This window comes from Rhinocladiella mackenziei (genome assembly GCF_000835555.1).
Source record: "Rhinocladiella mackenziei CBS 650.93 unplaced genomic scaffold supercont1.7, whole genome shotgun sequence".
NCBI classification, from domain to species: domain Eukaryota; kingdom Fungi; phylum Ascomycota; class Eurotiomycetes; order Chaetothyriales; family Herpotrichiellaceae; genus Rhinocladiella; species Rhinocladiella mackenziei.
Window position 1 is genome coordinate 1,417,002 of NW_013550598.1, and position 19,183 is coordinate 1,436,184.

The following is a 19,183-nucleotide window of genomic DNA, read 5'->3' on the forward strand; positions in this document are numbered from 1 at the left end:
AAAAGCCGAACAATGGTCATGCCAAAGTTGTCGCGACGTGACCGACTCAGCCTCCTTTGACCATCCAGGCCACTGTTAAAGTCGACCAACGGTCATGGGGTGTTGCTGTTGAGGGGCTAGGCGACAACTCGGCCTTTGTCGTAGACGACGCGAAGATTCAGGGGAAATGCAAGCCAAAAAGGCGTCCACTAATGGCCGGACCCAAGACACCAATCGCACCCGTGGCCGATTCTTCTTCGGGGAGACCATCCTTTCTCATGGGAATCTGCTCGTAAAATTTCACGGTGCAAAAATAGTGATGATCGTACAAGCATATTGTTGACAAGCATGGAAGAGAAAGAGGAGCTGGCAGTGGCGGCAGACAGCGGAATCTCAAACCACACCAGTATGCGTTGCTATTCTCATGCAACCTGGTATTATTAGAGGTGTGATCTGAAAATTTACACCAGGTAAAAGTTCTTTCTGTTTATGTGGATAGTTCTTTACCTCTTGCTCCCCTCGGACCCCTAGACTCCATGGCCTTCTTCGCCTTGTTGTAAACCCCGGATGGAAATGAATCAGATGAGCGAAACTGCCCAAGTTCGTTTAAAATTGCCTTCCTTTTTCATCTGGAGAGCGAATAAAAGAGACCTACAGTACATATCTATCTTCCAAGCCCCTTCCCTCATACCATCCTGTCCGTGGAAGGTTCAGAATGTTGGATTTGGATAACCATCATCCGCCAGCAAGGACTTCTAAACGGAATTTGTTTGTCTAAATTACAATTCTTCCTCTCATTCAGGAGGGCCTCAATTGTTCAAACACTGCTAGGTTGTTTTGTTTTTCCCTGCTGGTCTTCTGGATGTGCATATTTTGAAAATTCGTTTCTCCCAGAGAAAAAAAAAGAAAAAAAGAAAACCGTTTCCCCCTCCCCCTCCCCTTCTCTGAGGCATGCCGAGTTAAGCACAAACGAAAAAGTGTGTCGAATCGGAAATGTTGCGCCCAGTCGTAGACTTCGTAGCAGTTCAGTAGTCCGAAGGAAGATAATCGCGCCAATAAAACTCCTCATCCGCCATGATTCAATGGCCAAAAATCCTTCAAGAATGTCGACAAGCCAAGGCGTCATGATGCAACGCCCTGTGCGTACCTTGCCCGCTCCTCAACCCAAATCTGGGTTAGACAGACCGCTTATATGTCTTCCATGGAAACCATAGGATGATCTATTGAGATCCAGATCCAAGACGCTCATTCAGAGACCTCATCAGAGTATCACCCAGCGGAGACTGAGGTTGTATCAAATCACTTGCAATCCGAGGTGGCTTTTTGAATTGTTCTTCTTCTTTTGAAGTACGTTCTTGTATGGACTCACTGTCAATTTGAGACGAAGGCTCCAAGTCCACGGCTCGAGGACTTGACATACTGATGTCGTCTTCCATGTCTGTGGTCGAAGACAACACTTTTCGGACTCCTGGTATTGAAGAGTTCGTCGATATTATAGGCGGTGGATTCTCGTTGTCGCTGTCGTCGTTGTTATTGTTGTTGTCTTCTTCCTCAGGAGCGAGACTCAAGGGACGTTTCTCGGTTTGATCTCCACTTTCACCAGCCTCGGAGACGACTGGTAATAACATGGAATGTTTCGGCTCGTCTATCGTCCTGAGCGTCCGCTCGGGTTTCTCTTCCTCGCTTTTCCTCCGCTCTTTGTCACTAGGGGTGGCCTTGTCGGCTTGTCTTTGAGCTTTCTGCATGGTCTTATCCACCGCCGGACTCATGAGAGGGGATGGCGCGGTCTGTTCAGTGCTATACCTGTCGGAGTGAATCCCAGAAGGTGGGCCTAGACTATCCACAGATGTGGGTTGCACCTGTTCTCCCGGTCGTTGACTTTCTTCAGTCTTTCGTCGCTCGGCTTCTTCTTGCGTCATTGTTATACCAGTGATAAAATTGACGAAACGTTCTCCATATGCTTGCGGCGGAATAGGAGAAATTTGTGTCCGGGGGGCTGAAAGGCCTTTCCAGAAATGTTCGACTCGTTTGACGAAACCATACTAACCAATCATTAGTCACATGGAGTTCCAAATGTCCCAGGAAATGCTTACATGAGTCAAGCAGTCAATGATGCCCAGATAGTATATCGAATCACCACCTCGGCCATCTTCATGAGTAGCTCGAATACCGCCGTCATAACTGTAGAAGATCCGATCACGTCTTCCATCTCCAGAAGCTATCTCGGATGGCATCTTGTTGTTGGCCATACCCATGGGAATAGGTTTCTCTTTTTTGAGGGTCAATCTCAACTCTCGTGCCTTTTTGGCGTTCTCCAGTCTGGAGGGCGTCCTGGTCAACATTGCTGTACCATATTCGTCTTCTTCTCTTTCCCCACCAGGCTGGAACACTTGCAAGGTGGTTTCACGCAGATTCTCTTCGTTACCCTTCCCTAGATCATGCATACCCACAAGAAGAGAGTAGTCCATGATATGCAACCTTTGCAGGAGGGCAACATCCCTTTTTATCTGGTCGAGAAATATCTGTCGTTTTCGGGCGTCAAACTCGAGATGCAGGTCCCGTCGCAGCCAGTTGAGATCTTTCAGAGTGGCCCTAGGATTCGTGGCCAGGTCCTCTTCCTTAAAGTCTCGGCCAATGGTGGAGCCTTTCAAATCAAACATTTGGTGAATATCTCGATGCGGCGGAAAGAGATTGTTCATCACCACAAAATGAATTTTTCGGCCATAGGGGATTTTGACTCGGTGTAGACCGTAGAACTGGCTAATCAACGTATTCGGGTTGTCCAGGACATGTCGGTAGTAATCCCGGAGTATCTTCCTCAACAATTTGTGTTCAGCATGGTGGATGGTCTTGATAATGTATTTATAATCGCGAGAGAAGTAAAAGAAAGATCCCGATTTCCCAGGGCTGCCCAGTTCAGACAAGATATACTTGCTGGTCAAACTGACAAGGTAGTCAGCAGGATCCAGTCCAAAAATGGCCCTGAGATGGCGAAAGACCCAAGGACTATAATCCTTGAATTTGAAGTCGTACTTTGCGCTTGGTGTCAATTCATTTCCGGTGATATCGAAACTGAATTTGTGCCTTGCGTCGAAGTCGGCATCGGTCAAGTCTCGATCAATCTTCGCATTGGTCCTCGACACCGTAAATCGAATTCCGGTCAACATGTTGTATGCGGTAACCCAGTTGACATGGCCCTCTTCAACTTTCTTGCCGACAATGACACGGTCATCATCTTCCTCCTCCTTCTTTTTCCGCCTACTCGCTCTTTTCTGCTTGATCAGCTCGGTCCAACGTGCCGCATCCTCATCAGGGGGGACTTCCTCCAAATAGGCGTCAGACTGCATCGACCGCGTCGTCCTCCGAACAAGTCCGAGGGATGCCCTCCGATGTCTCGTTATCGACGCATCGTATTGATCTCGAATGGGCGAAAACCGGCCGGTGGCAGATAATGCTTCTTCCGAGGGCCCTGCGGAAAAAGAGAAATCTCGAGAACTTCGACCCACCGCAACACCGGATTTGGGGACTTGCAAAGTATGACGCTGGGAGAGTTTCGGCGTCTCGGGCGGTTGCGTTATTTCCGAATGACGATCTTGTATTGAAGCGCCCGGTGACATGAGAGGAGGCGAGGAAAAGCGAGTGAGTCCGGGTCCAGGGCCGCGAGACCCACGAGATAATGTCAGTCCATCCGTCCGCGCTGTATCCAGTACAGTCGAAGCTGTCACCATGTGTGTGGAATCGTAATCGGGTTTGGCAGGGGGAATGTTCGTTTTCAATTTACCCAACTCCGGCGCTTGTGAGCTTGGTGGAGGGGTGACATCGTCACATCGATCCTCCGACGCGTTTTCAACACTGGAGAGTTTTGTCAGTCCATCTGAAGAGACCGGGTTCCTGGATGGATTTTCAATGGGTTTTCCTGTCGTACTTGCTACCGACTGAATGCTGCCTGTCTTGGAGTTTGATCGATCTAGGGGTGGCTTGACGGTGCCGTTGGGGACGCCATTGGTTAGGGAGCCATGGCTGTTGTTCCGTAGGTTTTTGAGCTGATCCAGCCGGTGGTCGGGCAAGCCCGTCTCGACCTCGGATCCGTTTGTGTATGTGAAGACACTGCTGATGGTTTTGTCGTAAGATTTTCGGGGAGGACCATCGAAGGAGGTGTTGGTGCTGTTGGACGGGAACGGAAGAGGAGGATCGGTGGCCACAGGTGGCATCTCAGACGTAGGGAAGAGGTTCACAGAGAAGCGAGACGATTCGCATTGGTCGTAGGTCACCGGGAGTTAGGACGATCGGATGTCATATCTTATGGAGAGGTGGGAGGTTTCCTGGATGGAGACTCTGGTGTTGCACTCTCGAATGGAAAGACGATGAAAACGAGATAGGTCCCAAGGCCAGTGTACAGATAGCTCTGGGCGGGAATAGCAGTGGTGTTTACTATGAGGCTGTTGTGTGGGATACAAGGGGCGTGGTCGATAGAGCATGGAAGTTTTCTCAAATTCGAAAGATGCTTTCTGACAGTGGCTAAAGTTGGAGTCGGGAGACGCAGCCAGAGCCACCGCCCTAGTGGCCGTGAGTCCGCAGCCAGAACGACGCTGAACAGCCAATACAGGGCGCCCAATCTCTCCGCCCGGTGAGTAGACGGCCGCTTCCCGTACCACTCCCATCAACACGAGAACTTATCGAGTCGTTCATTGCGAATGACCATTTGGGCGATTTCCCCTTTCTTTTCTCTCTAGGAAATATCACCAACGCAGCCATATCTCACTCGCAAAACCTGGATTGTCTTTCGGAACTGCGGCATCTCACTAACCGCCCGCCAAGCACCGTCACGGCATCCTGTGGATCTCCAACCGGATTCGCGTGCGCACAGAAACAGGTAATGAAGCTGGCACAAGCTGGTGTATGCTATTGTCAAGTAGAAACACTAAAAGCTGAAAGCAGAAAGCTTCCCGTCTGAAGCTAACACCTGGACGCCTTGCTTTATTTTCATTCTCCAGGACGCATCATATGTGTGCGGAATCGATCGAATCAAAATTGCTCAAGACATCACCATCTTCGCGGCGACATGAATCAATGCCTCTGTTCCTTCTCCAGTGCCTTCGGTGGTCGCACGTCCGTTCGAGGTGGTCAATTCGGCGTTGGGATAATAGTATGCTGTGACAGCAATGATGATATAGACGATCTGTTCGGTCATTTTAGCTCTAGCGCACTCGCACGTAAAAACTGCCGGGGTGAGCGTACCACCAGGAGTCCTCCCTCCAGGTAGTTGGAGGAGCCGTCTCTCAAGAAATTTCCCACCACCAGAATGGACAAAACAAGAAGGACCACCATGAACACTTCAAAATTCAGATCCATTGGCTTGTCGAGACCCCATCCGACGATCACAACAAGAGGCGCGTTGAAGAGCGCGGTCTGAATCGAGGGCCCGAGACAGTGATAGAGAGCGAAGTTCTGCCGGATGGTTAGTGACAAGTCCCAAATTTTCCCTCCTCCAGGGGACCTACAATCTGGTTGTCATGGGCCTCATCAACTGCGGTCAGATGTTCGGCAGCCTTTTCTACCAACGGCACCAGAATCAAGCCCAAGAAATTGTCCGGAACGCCGTGCTCAACGACATACTCGATTTCCTCTACCAGAAACACCGCAATGAGAGAGATGAAAGTCAACGCCAAAACAATCGCCACAATGCATTCGGTCATGGTCAATTTAGCCTTTCTCAGATCCTTGTGCCGGTCTCGATCCGCCTCCTCATCGCCCTCGAGGACTTCTTGGAAGATATTATCGTGCGAGACGCAATTGTAGATGAGATAAAGAAGGAAAGCGATGATGAGAATGATGGAGACTCCATGGCTGATATGGAGGGTGTCGTTGCGGAGGTCTGCCTCCGTATAGCCTTCTCCCTCGCTGACAGTGCTACCACTGAGAGAAGCGAAAAAGGCACTGGGAATCATGAGAGCAAATCCGGCAACCAGAAGGAGCCCCGAACCAACTTCACTGACGATGGGGTGGAATTTTTGCTCCTTGTGCTTCAGACCTCCTACCAAGAAGCAGAATCCCAAACAGAGCAAGAGATTGGTCAATATGGACCCGAGAATGGCAGCTTGAATCACCTGGATCTTATTCCCGTGACCGGGTTCTCCCGTGCCATTGTCTTTAGCGATCAGGACCATGAACAGCACAATCTCCACGACCGAGCCCAACGTCGTCTCAATGATGATGCCGGCCACCTTGGGAAGCTTCCTTGCCAATTCTTGCCCCGCGAAACCCAAAAGGTTGGCCGCAGGTACCATGGCAATATAATTGATGGCAAACGTCCAAAGATGGTGGTCGCCTTTGACGAAATGGAGGGCAATAGCTGCGGGAACGAAAGGCCAAAGCACGTTGACCCAACTGGATACCGTGCTGGACGACTTCCATATTATTCTGGTGAATTCAACAGGGTGAATTCCACGTCGACCACTTTCTCCGTCTGGATGAATGCCAGGTGTGACTTCATGTCCATTGTGGTTGAATTGGGGGAGGACTCCGCCAGGAGAAGGAGGGGTGGATGACCCATTCGCCTTTTCAGCAACGCCATCGTTTGGAGAGGGATCCTTGGCTGGTTGTTTGGCTTTTCGGTTGAGTAAGCCCATTTTCAGAGTTAGGATCGTATGAATCTCTCAGGGAGTGATTCAAGGACCGACTTGAGGGTAGGTTTAATATCCGGGGGGGAGGGAGGCTTGTTGGAAACGCAATGAATCGTGGGCACCAAGGAAAGGAGGGTATGGTGTGCTTCACAGAAGCATATTGCCGGGGGAGGAATTGAGAGGTTCGGGACAATGAGTCAAACGCAGAAACAGAAACAAAAGCAGAAGCAGTGAAAGAAGAGGGAACAAGACGAAGTGAGCCTGAAACTTGAAATCTGAGGCTCCACCAGTCAAGCAACGACAAGAAACGCAGCAAGCAGCTTGCCAAGAAGAAATGACAGCACACCGCATTGGGCATTTTGAGCTTGAGTTCTCGAGAAGGCAGTGGACTTGTTTCAAATTAGATCCTCCAAATAAAAGCTTACTCCGTATTTTAGGCTCGGCGCGACACGCTGAATCCTCGGCTTGGGGTCGAGACTTTGGCCTCAAGGACGACAACTTTGTCTGCATAATGTTAGATCCCTTGCCTCCTAATAGTGATGTATCCAGGTACCCATCATCCGTTGACAGTGGGCATGCATCCGTTCGAGGCTAAGTGGCTGGTGCCGACGACGATGGCGGGTAATTTTATCTCACGCTCTGGAGTCCTCTCCAGGAAAGTATTTGATCAGCAGGAAGATGAAACATTCTCCTTGTGTATTTCTTCAATGAGGGTGATAGGTCATAGTGATACGTTTTCACATCATTGTGTATAGAAATAATCTTGGAGGAAAACCGAAGGATAGTCCACATTCGTCCTTGTAATGGTGTGTCAGTTTCACGATCACGAGCCAAAGAGAACAATTCGTCGCAATTTAGAGAAGAGTTTTTCCTCACAGACCAAGACTGAGCTCAATTCTACATAACACATGATGCATGCCAGCCCGTGTCCTCCGAAAAGGCGGTATCCATCTACTGTCGGCAACAATGTGGTGTTGACTACCTTTTTGAGTTCCCTTTTCCCGTGATATCCTCAACTAACGCTCAAACTTTGCTCTCATATCATTACAATCCATCAATTTCGCGGGTATCATTCTCAGGTCCATTCATCGTCATCCCTATTTCTTCTCGTTCATCACGGTCCATTTCCAACTTGGAACCCCTCCTGGCTGGGGGCTTTGCACTCCCATGAAAACCTCGCCCGCACTGTTGTCGTTGCCGGTCGTTGTCGAATTGGCACTCAGATTCGGCATCTGATGATCAGATTTGGACAGGTCTGTCGATCCACTCATCATACTGCTCATGGTCTGGGGATAGAAATTTGGCCCGCCCATACCAAACGATGCGTCTGCTGTTCCCTCAGGGGACGACGTCTGGGTGAACAAATTGTTGTTGGGCGAGTTATTTGACCACAGACTTGCCGCCGGGTCCAGTGATAGATTCGACGGCTGCATGTATTGATCCCATGCTTCCTGCGTGGCTGTTAATGCCTCGAATCGCCAAAATCCCAAAAAGGTTCAGCACTTACCCAATCCAGATTCATGCCCTGACCGAGGTCACCCATGGGTCCTCCGAAAAATCCTGCCGGGAAAGGACTGGGTGCATTCGCTGCGGCCGCCCCAAAGAGACCCGAGTTAAATTGGTCTCCACCGGAAGTGAATCCGGCACTCGGTCCATTCTTATCCCATTGCCCGCCCGGTGATCCTGCTTGTGACATGCTGCCTCCAGCTCCATTACTGCCCACTCCGCCCGCTTGCAACATCCCCAGAGTCATGGCCGCTGTCTGCTCATCGTTGCCGGATCCCGAAGGCTGTTGTGTTCCCGGGGGGAGTTGGCGATGCTGGGGATTGCTGGGGGAATAAGGGAGCTTGATGTGATATAGAAGCACGTTCAGGAGTTCGCTGGCCTTGTACGCTTCGATGCTGAGGTCGCGGTTGGCCATCCATACATCGCGGCTCTCTTCCAAAGCACGAATGAGATCTTCGCGCGTGTAACTGAGTCCCGGGACGTAGGCACCATCCGAGATATTGCTTCCTTGGCTGATGCTGCCGCCACTCACGGAGGTACTTGGCGTACTGACATCGTTATCCGGCCGCTCTCGGTGATTGTAGAGATCCATGCAAACCGCGGTCGCCGCCAAAAGATAATCGTGCGCCGTGAGTGAATTCACGTGGTTGCGCAGACTTCTCAGTCGCCCACGTTCCCGACTTTGTTGATGCTGAATGGCCTGGAAACTGAGAAGTTGCATGGCCGAATCGAGGCACGTTCGCCTTGAATGCATGTATCGATTTCCCGGTCTCGCCAGCCGCATAAATCGTCGATGGAGGACACATTGCGATTTGTGATAAACAGAAGCCAGACTGAATCGGGCCATGATCAGGGAGATAGGTGCCAATGTCTGTTCCGCCATGGGGCGAAGCTTCAGATGATCTGGAATGCTTTCATAGATATCCCTCAAGCCGCGGTCGATCTTGAGAACTTCATCATATCCCTTTCGGTGGACTCCATTGATCTCTTCTAGCACCCGTCCAAACCCAAACGAAAGGCGCCCTTTGGCTATCATGTATGAGATTGGGGTGGCCTCGTTGGCAGGACGAGCCGGGGGAAGCGAGGTCGAGTCTTCATCAAACTCGTCGTCATAGATATTTCGGGGTAACTCCGTGTCCGAATCTCCAATCCGGATCATCGAAGGAAGTGCCACTTGGAAGGAGAACAGCAGGTCGGCACTTCGCACAAAGGTCCACACACGACGCCGCATCTCTCCTTGGAAAGGGCTCAGATTGGGGAAGAGCTTCGCATCCCGGTGATAGCCCATGCGCATGGCGAGACGTGCAATCATGCCCACAAGCACCCACACGCTTGCTTCGGCATCTTGATTGGAGGTATATTCCGCATGAAGATGAAAGATCAACGTCTCAATAATGTGATTATGCGGTTTGGTGTAATCGGCCGTAATGAGACAGTGCGCCATTTGCGTGCGGAAGTTCGCTGCCAGATCCTGGCATTTACCGCGAAACTCTGGTGGTTCATCCCCTTCTCGCCTGTACGATAACATGGCTAGACGCATCATCGCAAACAACATAGCCACCCAAACGATCGAGCTCTTGGAGGGATCGGCCCAGTGCTGATTGTAATGCCGCTGGAAAGTGGGACCGTGCAAAATGTGCGTAGCCGGGTCAAAGGTATTGAAATATCGCCCGATCAGGATGTCCGACATATATCGAGACGGTATTTGAGCGAGAATTTCCGCTCGACTGGGAGGTATCGTCGAGCCAAAGAGCAATGCGGGACCAGATCCCACGTCTGTGCCCATATTTTTCCTCGCTTGCTCGACTTTTTCCATTTGGGCTTCATACTCCTTCCGGTGGGCAACGAAATAATTCCTGACCTCGCCAATTTCATTAAGCAGAGCAGCCCAATGTGCCTCGCCCACGTAAAAGGTCTTTTGCTTCTCAGCGTCGACCTTGAGGATGCCAAAACTTTTGGTTACTCCATCAGTCTCACTTTCGGGTTCTGGCTCTTGCCCGTCCGCTTCATCCATCATAGTGGTTTCATCCAACTCGTTGTCGAGATTCGGTCCAAGGGAGCCGCTTCCGACTGTACTTGAACCGGCAGAAAGAACTTGCGCGGCCGCAGCCGGACCCGCGGCCTGCGAGCCATTGGTCATGAGCGACAGAACCAGTCCTTCCAATCGGTCTATCCGATTCTGCATATCATCCGGTGTCGTATTGGAGGTATTCTGGCTTTGGCTGCCTTTCTTCCTTACTGCGGGAGCAGCGTAGGCGCATGAGCCACTATCGCCTCGTTTTGTGCAGTTATCGCACGGCGATTGACGGTTGCATTTCAGCTTCCGATGCCGACAAGGGGCGCAGGACAAGGGGATCCGGTTTCGCTTTCGAACAACTCTGAACTGGTCCGGCGAAGCGCCAGAATGCGATGAGTTCGCTGAGGGAGGTGTAGGAGTCATTTTGAGATTTCGCCCGACAATATTGTTATCAAATCCCTCGCGGGTCAGGTTCTTCGAGGTTGAGCCTCCTCCCCACAGGTATGGCAAGAAATGACCCAGCGGCCGCTAATAAGGGTTCTTGTGTTCTCTTCCCGCTTCAGCCCCGTCGAGGGAGTACTACGCAGTTATGGGTTGGTCAATTGATGTCGCCGGCTTTCCACGGCACTCTTCTCACGGTGGGAAGAGACAGTTGAAGTCGTCGCAATTGGCAGCCTAGCGGGAAAATTGGCTGTTCGGATTTAACGGCGAGTTATCAGCGGAGAAATTCTCACACGGGTGAAGCCACAAAGAACAATGTAGGCACAAGATTTCGCCGGCCTAGATATCTGCGAGTAAAAGGGGGGGTGCACTTCAAACGCAGGGTGGTCGAAGAAAGAGGAAGAATTGAAAAGAGTAAAGGGTTGTCGCAACAATGAAATACCAAAAGATCAGGAGCAGTCGCTTACTGTCACTGGCAACTCGAGCCACAAGCCAGGCCAAGCCAACAGTGTGGATAAATGCTGTGTTAACTCGGGATCCACAGCTCAATCGATGCCGCCGCTATGTTGCGTCGTTTATCAGCATACTCAGCGTGCCGGGGGTGCATTGGATGGTTCTTGAATCTGATACGCCAACGAGAGTCGTCGATGACTCACTTGAACGGATTGCGGAAGATGTGCTAGTGCAGTATGTAAGGTGATGATTTTCCCACCCCTCTTCACCCGCGGTGAGAATTCGAGGGCACCCTGGGGAGGCCTTAACTCCGGACTAAGGACTCGGGCATTGGCTGAGATCCAGGCGGATGACAGGGAATCAGGGATGCTCAAACCGTTCCTGGCTTCACTAAACTTGAGAACAATTGCGAAATCAATCATGCCTCTAACGAACCAATCGTCAACTGGTGATGTCAGTCTGCAGATTGGAGGTGATCCGTGAAGCCTGGGGAACTTAGGATTGATACTGGTAATCATGACGACTCGATTCCCTTCGGGCATTCTAACTTTCTAACCAAGTCGATAAGGCCGAAGGTTTGAGCTGTTATCATGGGTGCGCATCCCACTATTCTTATGGACATCAACCCCAAACCACCAAAGAGAAGGGGGAAAACACAAGTTCGAAGGGAGTCTTTCTAAACACTGTCGTTAACATGCCATCGAGGTAATCCCAGCTTCATTTACCAGTCTTCGCTGGATGTCCAATCAATACACAACCGTTTGAATCTGCTTATGGCCTCTTCAGTGACGACCGACACCATTGGCTCTTTCAAAAGTCCCAGAATCCTTTCTGAGGTTCGGGTTTGGCATCGGGCTTCGACTGCTCCTCCTCACCTAAACTCCAGTGACTCTCCATCCCTTTCCTCTGTCGACTTTGTGTCGCGGCCTTCTCGACTTGGTCGGGAGACTGATCATAAGTGTCCCAATGCGCATCCATCATCTGAACGGCCTTTTTTCGGTTGTCACCGACATGATTGTTCTCATTGTTGGCTTTCTCCGGGGCCGTCGAAGCGTCTGCCATGGTCCAATGGCTATCAAAATCATTCTTGCGACTGGCAATGTTCGTAATGGTCGACAGTGGCACCTTTTCTTGAGGTTTGTTGTCTCTCTCTTCACCGTACAGGTTGTTGGTGTACAATCCCATGCGATCACCGACCGAGCTCATCGGACGGCCGGATGTTCGATTCGGTGCAGGTGTTGCTGTATCCTTCAATTGAAAATGCGTCTCCGCATCTTTTCGAGGCTTCGCGACGACATGTCGCTCAACTGAAATGCCATCGTCCTGGAGCTCAAAGTGGGTTTCATTGTCACGACGAGGCTTGCCGACGGCTTGCTTTGCGGGAGTCTCAAGGTCATTCTCGGCACTGTCGAGGCTGAAATGGACCACATCTTGGCCTCGCACTTTCTGGGGCACCTTTGCCGGAGTGGAAAAGTCTGAAAAATCCCATTGAGACTGGTGTTTGTCCGACCTGGCCCGCACCGGTACCGCCAACTTGGGCTTGGCGACTTCCTCCTGGTATTGCATTGGGTCGTCTTCATCCGCATCGCCCAAGTCGAAATGGTTGTACTTGGCCGGATGAGACTTGTAGCCCACGGCGGCCGGCTCGTCTGGGTCGTCGGCGAAGAGGCGAGAAGGTGCAAACTTCTTGCTGCCGGCACCTTTGGGTGCAATCACGGGACCAATTGGGGCCTTCTTGGGTGACCCTGGCTCGTTATCTTCATGACCAGCTGCAAAAAGCTCGCTCATTTCGCGGGGCGGCGGCCTAGCAGAGGCACGCGGCGCCACACTATTGGGGTTTGCCAGCGGTGGGTTTTCGTCGCCTGTCGTTGGAGAGAAAAGATCCAGACTGGTGTGAGGGTCTCTGATACGCCTCTTGCTGGGGGATACATTGCGAGACGAAGCCATACTTTGGTTTTCAGACCGACCGTGCGGACTGGTCGGTAATTCGGACGATGGTGCTGGCACAGCCGTGGAGCTGGTATGGATAAGTCTGATCTGATCCTTGCCATCAACGATAGGCCAATTCTTGCCCCTCGACCCGATCACTTCGGTCTGTTTCAATAGCGAGGCCTGATCCCAGGAAATCCGTATCTGTGTGATCTTGCGCTCCGCATCGAAAGAGACTATATGAGTCTGGGACGGATCCCCTATGTCAGCCGCAATAGCTCGGATGAAATCTCGGACGTCTTACCGTTGGAATCGTAGCAATCTTGTCCACGACGAAGTTTTCCAGACCGGGCAAGTATGCTCCTCCACCTGAGATGAATTCCAGAACCGTCTCTACCTCGACCGCAAGCGCATCGTTGCCCTCGACCGCTGAGACAATTTTGGCACTCCTAACCTTCACCACTTTCTTGTTTTGAGACTCAAGATGTCCAACAATAGACCCCGATGGTGAGATTGTGGTCAGTGTTGTGATGTAATGTAGAGAGGCATCCTCGGAAAGGCTGATGGGATTCGGGAGGTCAAGGAACTGCTGGTAGATGTCTTTCAAAGTCATGTTGACGAACGGCCAAAGTGACGAGTACCGTGTCAATGACGAACAACCGTACGTATTCAGACCAAAGAATGAGAGACGCGCGGAGCGAGAAGAATGTCAGCAGCTTTGTTGTGATCGTGCTCGCAGAAGAGGCAAGCGCAGCAAACTCCAGTAAGCGCAGAAGGTCAACCGCGTTGTCAGCAAAAGCGACGTAGTAGCCCTCCCAAGAAATATTTAGAAAGGGTGGTGGGTGAGAATGAAGGTGACCTGCGCGTTACGAGAGGTGACGGAAAAGTATCCTTGTTTTTCTGGAAACACACCGACAAAAGTGAAGACAGGATCTATTATTCTGTGGTCTGCGGGCAATGGGGAACAAGTCCCTGAAGGCTGCATTTGGGCACAGTCCTTCAATAGGAAGACGCGTTGCCCCGCCATCGCGTCCAAACATGCAGAGTTCAAGCCGACGCCGTGCAACTAGCGGTGTTTCATCTTTTCAAGCTGGGGGGGGTCGGTTTTGAGCTCTGCACTGTCCTCCTTGAGTGCTAGCAGATCTCATAAGAGCCTCCTTGTTCGAGCTTTTCATCATCAGCGCCTCCAATGTGCAGGGTTGATCGCCCCGAATATCTTTCAGTTAATCCCCGCCTCCCTGAAATTGCGCCATCCGTGAACCACCCTGGGGAAGCAAGAATCCATTTTCAGTTCCATAGAACCATCCCTTGACCACGGCTGATCGACAAACCCGAGTTCATTCAAAAGGCTATTCTGGAGGGTCAATTCTTAGTTCCTCCCATATCTGCGACGTCGAGGCTGGGTTGTTTTCCTGATGTGAACTTGTCGTTCTTCCTAGTAGACAAAAATCATGTGGGTTCGTCTGACTGCGCACGACAACACAATACTGGCGCGGATCGTTCATGAAGCACTATTTGAATCAGAAAAAAATAGCCCTTCAAACGGGACGTAGAAGATGCATTTGAACTCACCCAAACCATTGAGCCGACATCTTTCCGACGGCGTACATATTGCCCACGTCGCTTCGCAGCCCAATCAGTTGGACTCTCACCGCCGAACCTTTCTCGATGACATCTCCTGCGTTGTTGGAATATTGTGGTGGAGTCGCATCTGGATTGTGTCGCATATCAGGTGGCAGATGCTGCTTTGAATCAATACATGGACGATCGCCCGGAAAAAGGGCTTGTCATCACCCACCATTTTTGACACAAACACTGTGAGTGGTCCTGCTTCGCAAAAGACTCCTTGAGCCTTGATCGAGGAGACAGCACAGTCAATCTGCGCGTTCCCTGTCAGTCTCATGGGCCATGTCTATCTTTCAGTGGAACGCCCTCACCGTCTCGCCCTTGAACGGCTTCCAAAGAATGGCGCGGTAAAGAATTGTAAAATGAGCTTCTCCCGAACCCGGCCTGACTCTTCCTGGAGAGATATTGTAGATGTCCATTATGCATACGATGTAGTACTCTCCATTACAGCTCCCCTCCAGGTCCGCATAGAGTTGATCCTTCAACCTCTGATGTATGCTGCTGCTAAAGAAGGATGGATGGATACTGATCTCTCTTTCGAGATAACGCAGGAAGAACATGATGAACTGTTTGTGATGAGTGACGGAGATGATCGTTCGTTGCGATGGGAAATAATGACCGCCTAAAATGGCTTGCTTCGAGCACTTCAATTCATCCTCTTTCAGAATCACTTGGCCTTCCGCTGTCCTCGCTCGTGATATAGACACTTGAAAAGCTTTAAGGAGCCCGAGCCACTGCGTCGCGAGACAAAACGCGTCTCTGAGGACGACGAGGGAGTAGATGAAACCGGGTTTGCGACGGTTTGTTGTGAGTTCGACGATACACCTTTTTTTTCTCGAGGATGCGCGGCTGGTATCGATTACGGTGAAGTGTTTACGACTATATGGCAAATGTTGCTGCGGAGAATTGCGCCTGGGGTCCCTCGTCCTCTCACACGCCACCACCAAGAAGCCCATACGTATTTGCTTCGCTCGGTACCCGCCAGTTTGGTGGTGAGATGTGGCATGCGAGTCGGCGTGATCTCGCTCTGCTTCTCACCCATCACTTCATGCCCCCCAGCCTGGTTGCCATCGGCACTTCAAACCTCTCGTCCTCACATTCAATGAGTTGAACTCGTCATATTCTCTGTGTAAGAGACACAGTGTACCACCACTCCCACCATGGCACTCAATCTGGAGAAGCAACTGCGATTTGTGAGTCCGAAACTGCGTCCTCGGGGAGTCTTGCTGACCTCTCGCAGTATGGTGCATATCATCACGATCCGGTATAGATCTACCTGAAAATGCAAGAAGATGTCCCTACCCACTCACGCTCAAATAGGTCAATATTGCCATACATATGATCGGAGTCCCCGTCATACTGTGGACTACATTTCTTCTCGTACGAAACGAATCCATCCCCATTGGAATCTATTGAGCTCACGTTTTGCAAGGGCACGAATACCCCACCGTTGATTAAACTGCCGGAGTCGATGACTATTCCCTATTTCGAGTTCAATGTGGGCACGATCCTCTGTTTATCGTATTGTGCCTTGTACATATTGCTGGAGCCCGTCGCCGGGACCGTACTTTCTGCATTGCTACTGGTCGGAACTGCATATGGGAAATATCTTACCGTGGAACATGGGATGACAGCAAACTTCTGGGCCGCGGCCGCTTTCGTTGCCTCATGGATCGCACAGTTCATGGGTCACGGAGTGTTTGAGGGTCGAGCCCCGGCTCTTCTGGACAACCTCTTCCAGGCCCTTTTCCTGGCTCCTTTGTTCGTCTGGCTCGAAATCCTGTTTGCGCTTGGTTACCGGCCGGAGTTGAAGAGCCGTGTGGACAAGCTTGTTGAACAAGACATTGCCAAATACCGCGAGTCGAAGGGCCAAAAAGTCAAGGGGGCGGTGAATGGATCTGCCGTCAATGGGCATGCCAAACAATCTTGAAGGTGCGCTTTCTTGGAAATTGTGAGCTGGTGTTCGATCGAAGCCCGTGAGGGAAAATGGCCCGTGGTGACTATGAGACAATTGAGCATTGCACATGCCTCTCAGCTGGTATTTTGACATGCTCCTTGAACATCTTGATGGCATTGCATGTCATTCCCTTTTTTACGAAATGGTAGTTTGGCGAGGTGGCTGATGACCTGATTTTATTTGTATCTGAGTGGTCAGTATTTCGATTCACTCCAGCATCCCTAGCGTACGACAAGTCAGTGTATCAAAGCCTAAGTTACGAGAACATGACTCGAATACTCTCCCCCTTCCAACTCCTTGACGGCCTAGATTACTCTCGTCAGTAAGGACCAAATGCCTCTTGTAGAGCTAGGAGGAGTCAATGTTTGCCAAGCCAGCTGTCTGAATATTATTTCTGCGGGACCGGGATGATGTGGATAAGAAGATTCTCCAATATGTCTCCAAACGATTCATGGGCAGACAAGCTGCTGGAGGCCGCTCGAGCGCGGAACATTATCTTTTCTGGCTCTGAGATTCAAGAAATCCGGTCGGCCAATCCAAAATCTTTGGTGGCTAGTTGGATACAAGAGAATCTTGTGCGATCGAATCCCTTGTCGTGCGAAGAGCTCGCATTGTAAGGAAACTCAACAACATCCTGTGTACGGAGACTGAGGGCATGTAGATGGCAGCAACTGGAAGATGACGCAGCTCTCAGAGCCGTGTGCAAAGGGACTGACTCGATAACCATTCCGTCCACGGATGGGGAGGTTCAATCTGCCATCACGGCTCTCCATGCCTCAACAAGGGCCATTGAGAAGCGAATGAGGATCCTCACCGCTCAAAATGCGCACTTGATTCGGCCAGCAGCCTCAGAGAACGCTTCTCGAATCCGCAAGTCATGCCATGCACAGCACTTCAGCCAGAAAGAAGCTGCTGAGGCTCAGCACGTCAGATTTGTCGTTCGTTTTATCTCTTGTGCTTTGTTGAGATCACTATCTGATTATACGCAGAACGAACAGCTGTTCGACACTCTGAGGACAGACCTCCAAGACGAGCGTGACAATATAACCAGAGACATCAAGTCCGTCACGCCGATTGTGACCGAAGTCCTCAACTCAGACGACCGTGCCCTTGCAGAGCTCGACGAACCGCCTTCTAATACGCCGAAAGTCACGCTCGATGTGGATGCGATACGAGACCGAGTGGCCAGACTCACTGCTGCATTGCGATATTTCCGCACCAAAGCCATCAAGGACAGCCTTGACCGGACGTATCTCCAGAACCTTGATGGAAATCCAGGGACCGTCCAGCCAGCTCAAGAAGTCTCTGCCGCGATGATCAAGGAGATCCAAGACGACCTGGGCTCTCTATACACAGAGATCAATGATGTTGTTACCATGGTAGTGGCACAGGAGTATGGGAATCCAATCGACGCAACCATTTCACGCCTCGAGCGGAATCTTCAGCAGCAGAACCGAGAGCTTACTGAACAGGTATGTAGGAGCGTTGCTCACCCTAACACCCTCGGAAAATAGTAGCTCTGACTCACACGCTGAATTGTCAACTACTAGATTTATCGCAAGCTTTCGTCTCTTACGGTGTCCCTCGAGACTCTCTCCGCGAAGCTGGAAAATCTGCAGTCCCAAAGACTGGCGTTGCACCGCCTGTCCTCGCAGACTCAGACGCTTGAGTCGATCATTCTCTCTCGCCCAAAGCCATCTGTTGTGCGGTCACAGGCAGAAGACGCGCAACCCAGTAATCCCGCAGCGATGGCACTCTTCCAGCATCTTGGCCTCTCCACGTGCATGGACAGCTCGACAATGACACTAAACAAGCAACTCGACAACCTAGTCGCGAAGCTCGAGCGTCGGCCAAGAGAAATTGTCGAACAAGTCGTGCGAAACGCGGAAGAAGCAGCGACAAAGAGACGTGCGGTGTTGCAGGACGTCTCGAAGGCCCTTGCCACCAATTCGTCCCACGAATCAGAGGTGTGCGTCCTGGAACAGAGGATAACGGAAGCGAGGGCGGAGCTACAGTACCTTGGAACAAGTCGGCAACTGGCAATCCTTCCAGGCTCTGCTTTAAGTATGGCTAGAGCTACGATACCAGTCGATCTGCAATGTGGCTCAGTCTGAACACGAGTTTCAGTCATTATCCCATCGCTCTTGTCTGCCTGCTCTCGGCCTCCAGCGATATTTTTCGTCTCCTTGCGGACTTAGGAGTGGCCACGTTAAACGTGAAATTTTCCATAATCAACAATGTGCTACCTACCCAAGGCTTTTCTGTCCCAGTCTCTCCCAGGCGATTATTCTGGTATATCGAAGCCTGGCTCTATTCCTGTCACTATATACGGGGAGGCCCTACCGACACCTAACCTACCGAAGTCGAATGCACCTTGGTCTAACGCTTCGCTCTTATCTTCTTGATGCTGGGTCACAGCCTTGAGCAACATGACATCTTGTCATGTATCATTTGCAGTCTTCTCGTGACCATTCCGTGATGCTACTTGCAGGGCATCGCCATAGCGCCCTCCTTGAGCATTGATCTCCGCCCCTCTGTCGAGTAGTATCTGTACAACCTTCTCGTGACCACCGTGCGATGCTGCTTGCAGGGCATTGCCATGGAGTCCTCCTTGAGCATTGATCTCCGCCCCTCTGTCGAGTAGTATCTGTA

At 51.0% G+C, this 19,183-nt stretch overlaps 8 protein-coding genes across 8 annotated transcripts in view; 2 read left to right on the forward strand and 6 right to left on the reverse strand.

Annotated features, from left to right (window-relative positions):
- Positions 1 to 1,199: 1,199 nt before the first annotated feature.
- On the reverse strand, positions 1,200 to 4,190 carry Z518_09324 (uncharacterized protein; the record flags this gene model as incomplete). The annotated part of the gene is made up of 2 exons (XM_013413280.1): positions 1,200 to 2,021; positions 2,073 to 4,190. 2 exons carry the CDS (start codon positions 4,188 to 4,190, stop codon positions 1,200 to 1,202), a joined length of 2,940 nt encoding a protein of 979 aa, XP_013268734.1.
- Positions 4,191 to 5,014: 824 nt separating this feature from the next.
- Z518_09325 (calcium/proton exchanger) lies at positions 5,015 to 6,608 on the reverse strand (the record flags this gene model as incomplete). The annotated part of the gene is made up of 3 exons (XM_013413281.1): positions 5,015 to 5,158; positions 5,218 to 5,427; positions 5,481 to 6,608. 3 exons carry the CDS (start codon positions 6,606 to 6,608, stop codon positions 5,015 to 5,017), a joined length of 1,482 nt encoding a protein of 493 aa, XP_013268735.1.
- A 1,091-nt stretch (positions 6,609 to 7,699) lies between these two features.
- On the reverse strand, positions 7,700 to 10,548 carry Z518_09326 (uncharacterized protein; the record flags this gene model as incomplete). The annotated part of the gene is made up of 2 exons (XM_013413282.1): positions 7,700 to 8,053; positions 8,110 to 10,548. 2 exons carry the CDS (start codon positions 10,546 to 10,548, stop codon positions 7,700 to 7,702), a joined length of 2,793 nt encoding a protein of 930 aa, XP_013268736.1.
- Positions 10,549 to 11,829: 1,281 nt separating this feature from the next.
- Positions 11,830 to 13,561, reverse strand: Z518_09327 (uncharacterized protein; the record flags this gene model as incomplete). The annotated part of the gene is made up of 2 exons (XM_013413283.1): positions 11,830 to 13,194; positions 13,253 to 13,561. 2 exons carry the CDS (start codon positions 13,559 to 13,561, stop codon positions 11,830 to 11,832), a joined length of 1,674 nt encoding a protein of 557 aa, XP_013268737.1.
- Positions 13,562 to 14,449: 888 nt separating this feature from the next.
- Positions 14,450 to 15,134, reverse strand: Z518_09328 (uncharacterized protein; the record flags this gene model as incomplete). The annotated part of the gene is made up of 4 exons (XM_013413284.1): positions 14,450 to 14,459; positions 14,521 to 14,690; positions 14,747 to 14,827; positions 14,886 to 15,134. 4 exons carry the CDS (start codon positions 15,132 to 15,134, stop codon positions 14,450 to 14,452), a joined length of 510 nt encoding a protein of 169 aa, XP_013268738.1.
- Positions 15,135 to 15,734: 600 nt separating this feature from the next.
- Positions 15,735 to 16,504, forward strand: Z518_09329 (uncharacterized protein; the record flags this gene model as incomplete). Its single annotated transcript, XM_013413285.1, has 4 exons — positions 15,735 to 15,767; positions 15,815 to 15,838; positions 15,895 to 15,954; positions 16,007 to 16,504. The coding sequence occupies 4 exons, from the start codon at positions 15,735 to 15,737 to the stop codon at positions 16,502 to 16,504; spliced, it is 615 nt and encodes a 204-aa protein (XP_013268739.1).
- A 461-nt stretch (positions 16,505 to 16,965) lies between these two features.
- Z518_09330 (uncharacterized protein) lies at positions 16,966 to 18,645 on the forward strand (the record flags this gene model as incomplete). Its single annotated transcript, XM_013413286.1, has 4 exons — positions 16,966 to 17,144; positions 17,193 to 17,469; positions 17,521 to 18,003; positions 18,082 to 18,645. 4 exons carry the CDS (start codon positions 16,966 to 16,968, stop codon positions 18,643 to 18,645), a joined length of 1,503 nt encoding a protein of 500 aa, XP_013268740.1.
- Positions 18,646 to 18,971: 326 nt separating this feature from the next.
- The window catches only part of Z518_09331 (uncharacterized protein), a gene marked incomplete at both ends in the record, with an annotated part of 3,719 nt that continues 3,507 nt past the window's right edge, over positions 18,972 to 19,183 (reverse strand). Inside the window, one exon of the mRNA XM_013413287.1 lies at positions 18,972 to 19,178. Coding sequence (XP_013268741.1) covers positions 18,972 to 19,178 — 207 coding nt within the window. The remainder of the gene's footprint in view (positions 19,179 to 19,183) is intronic.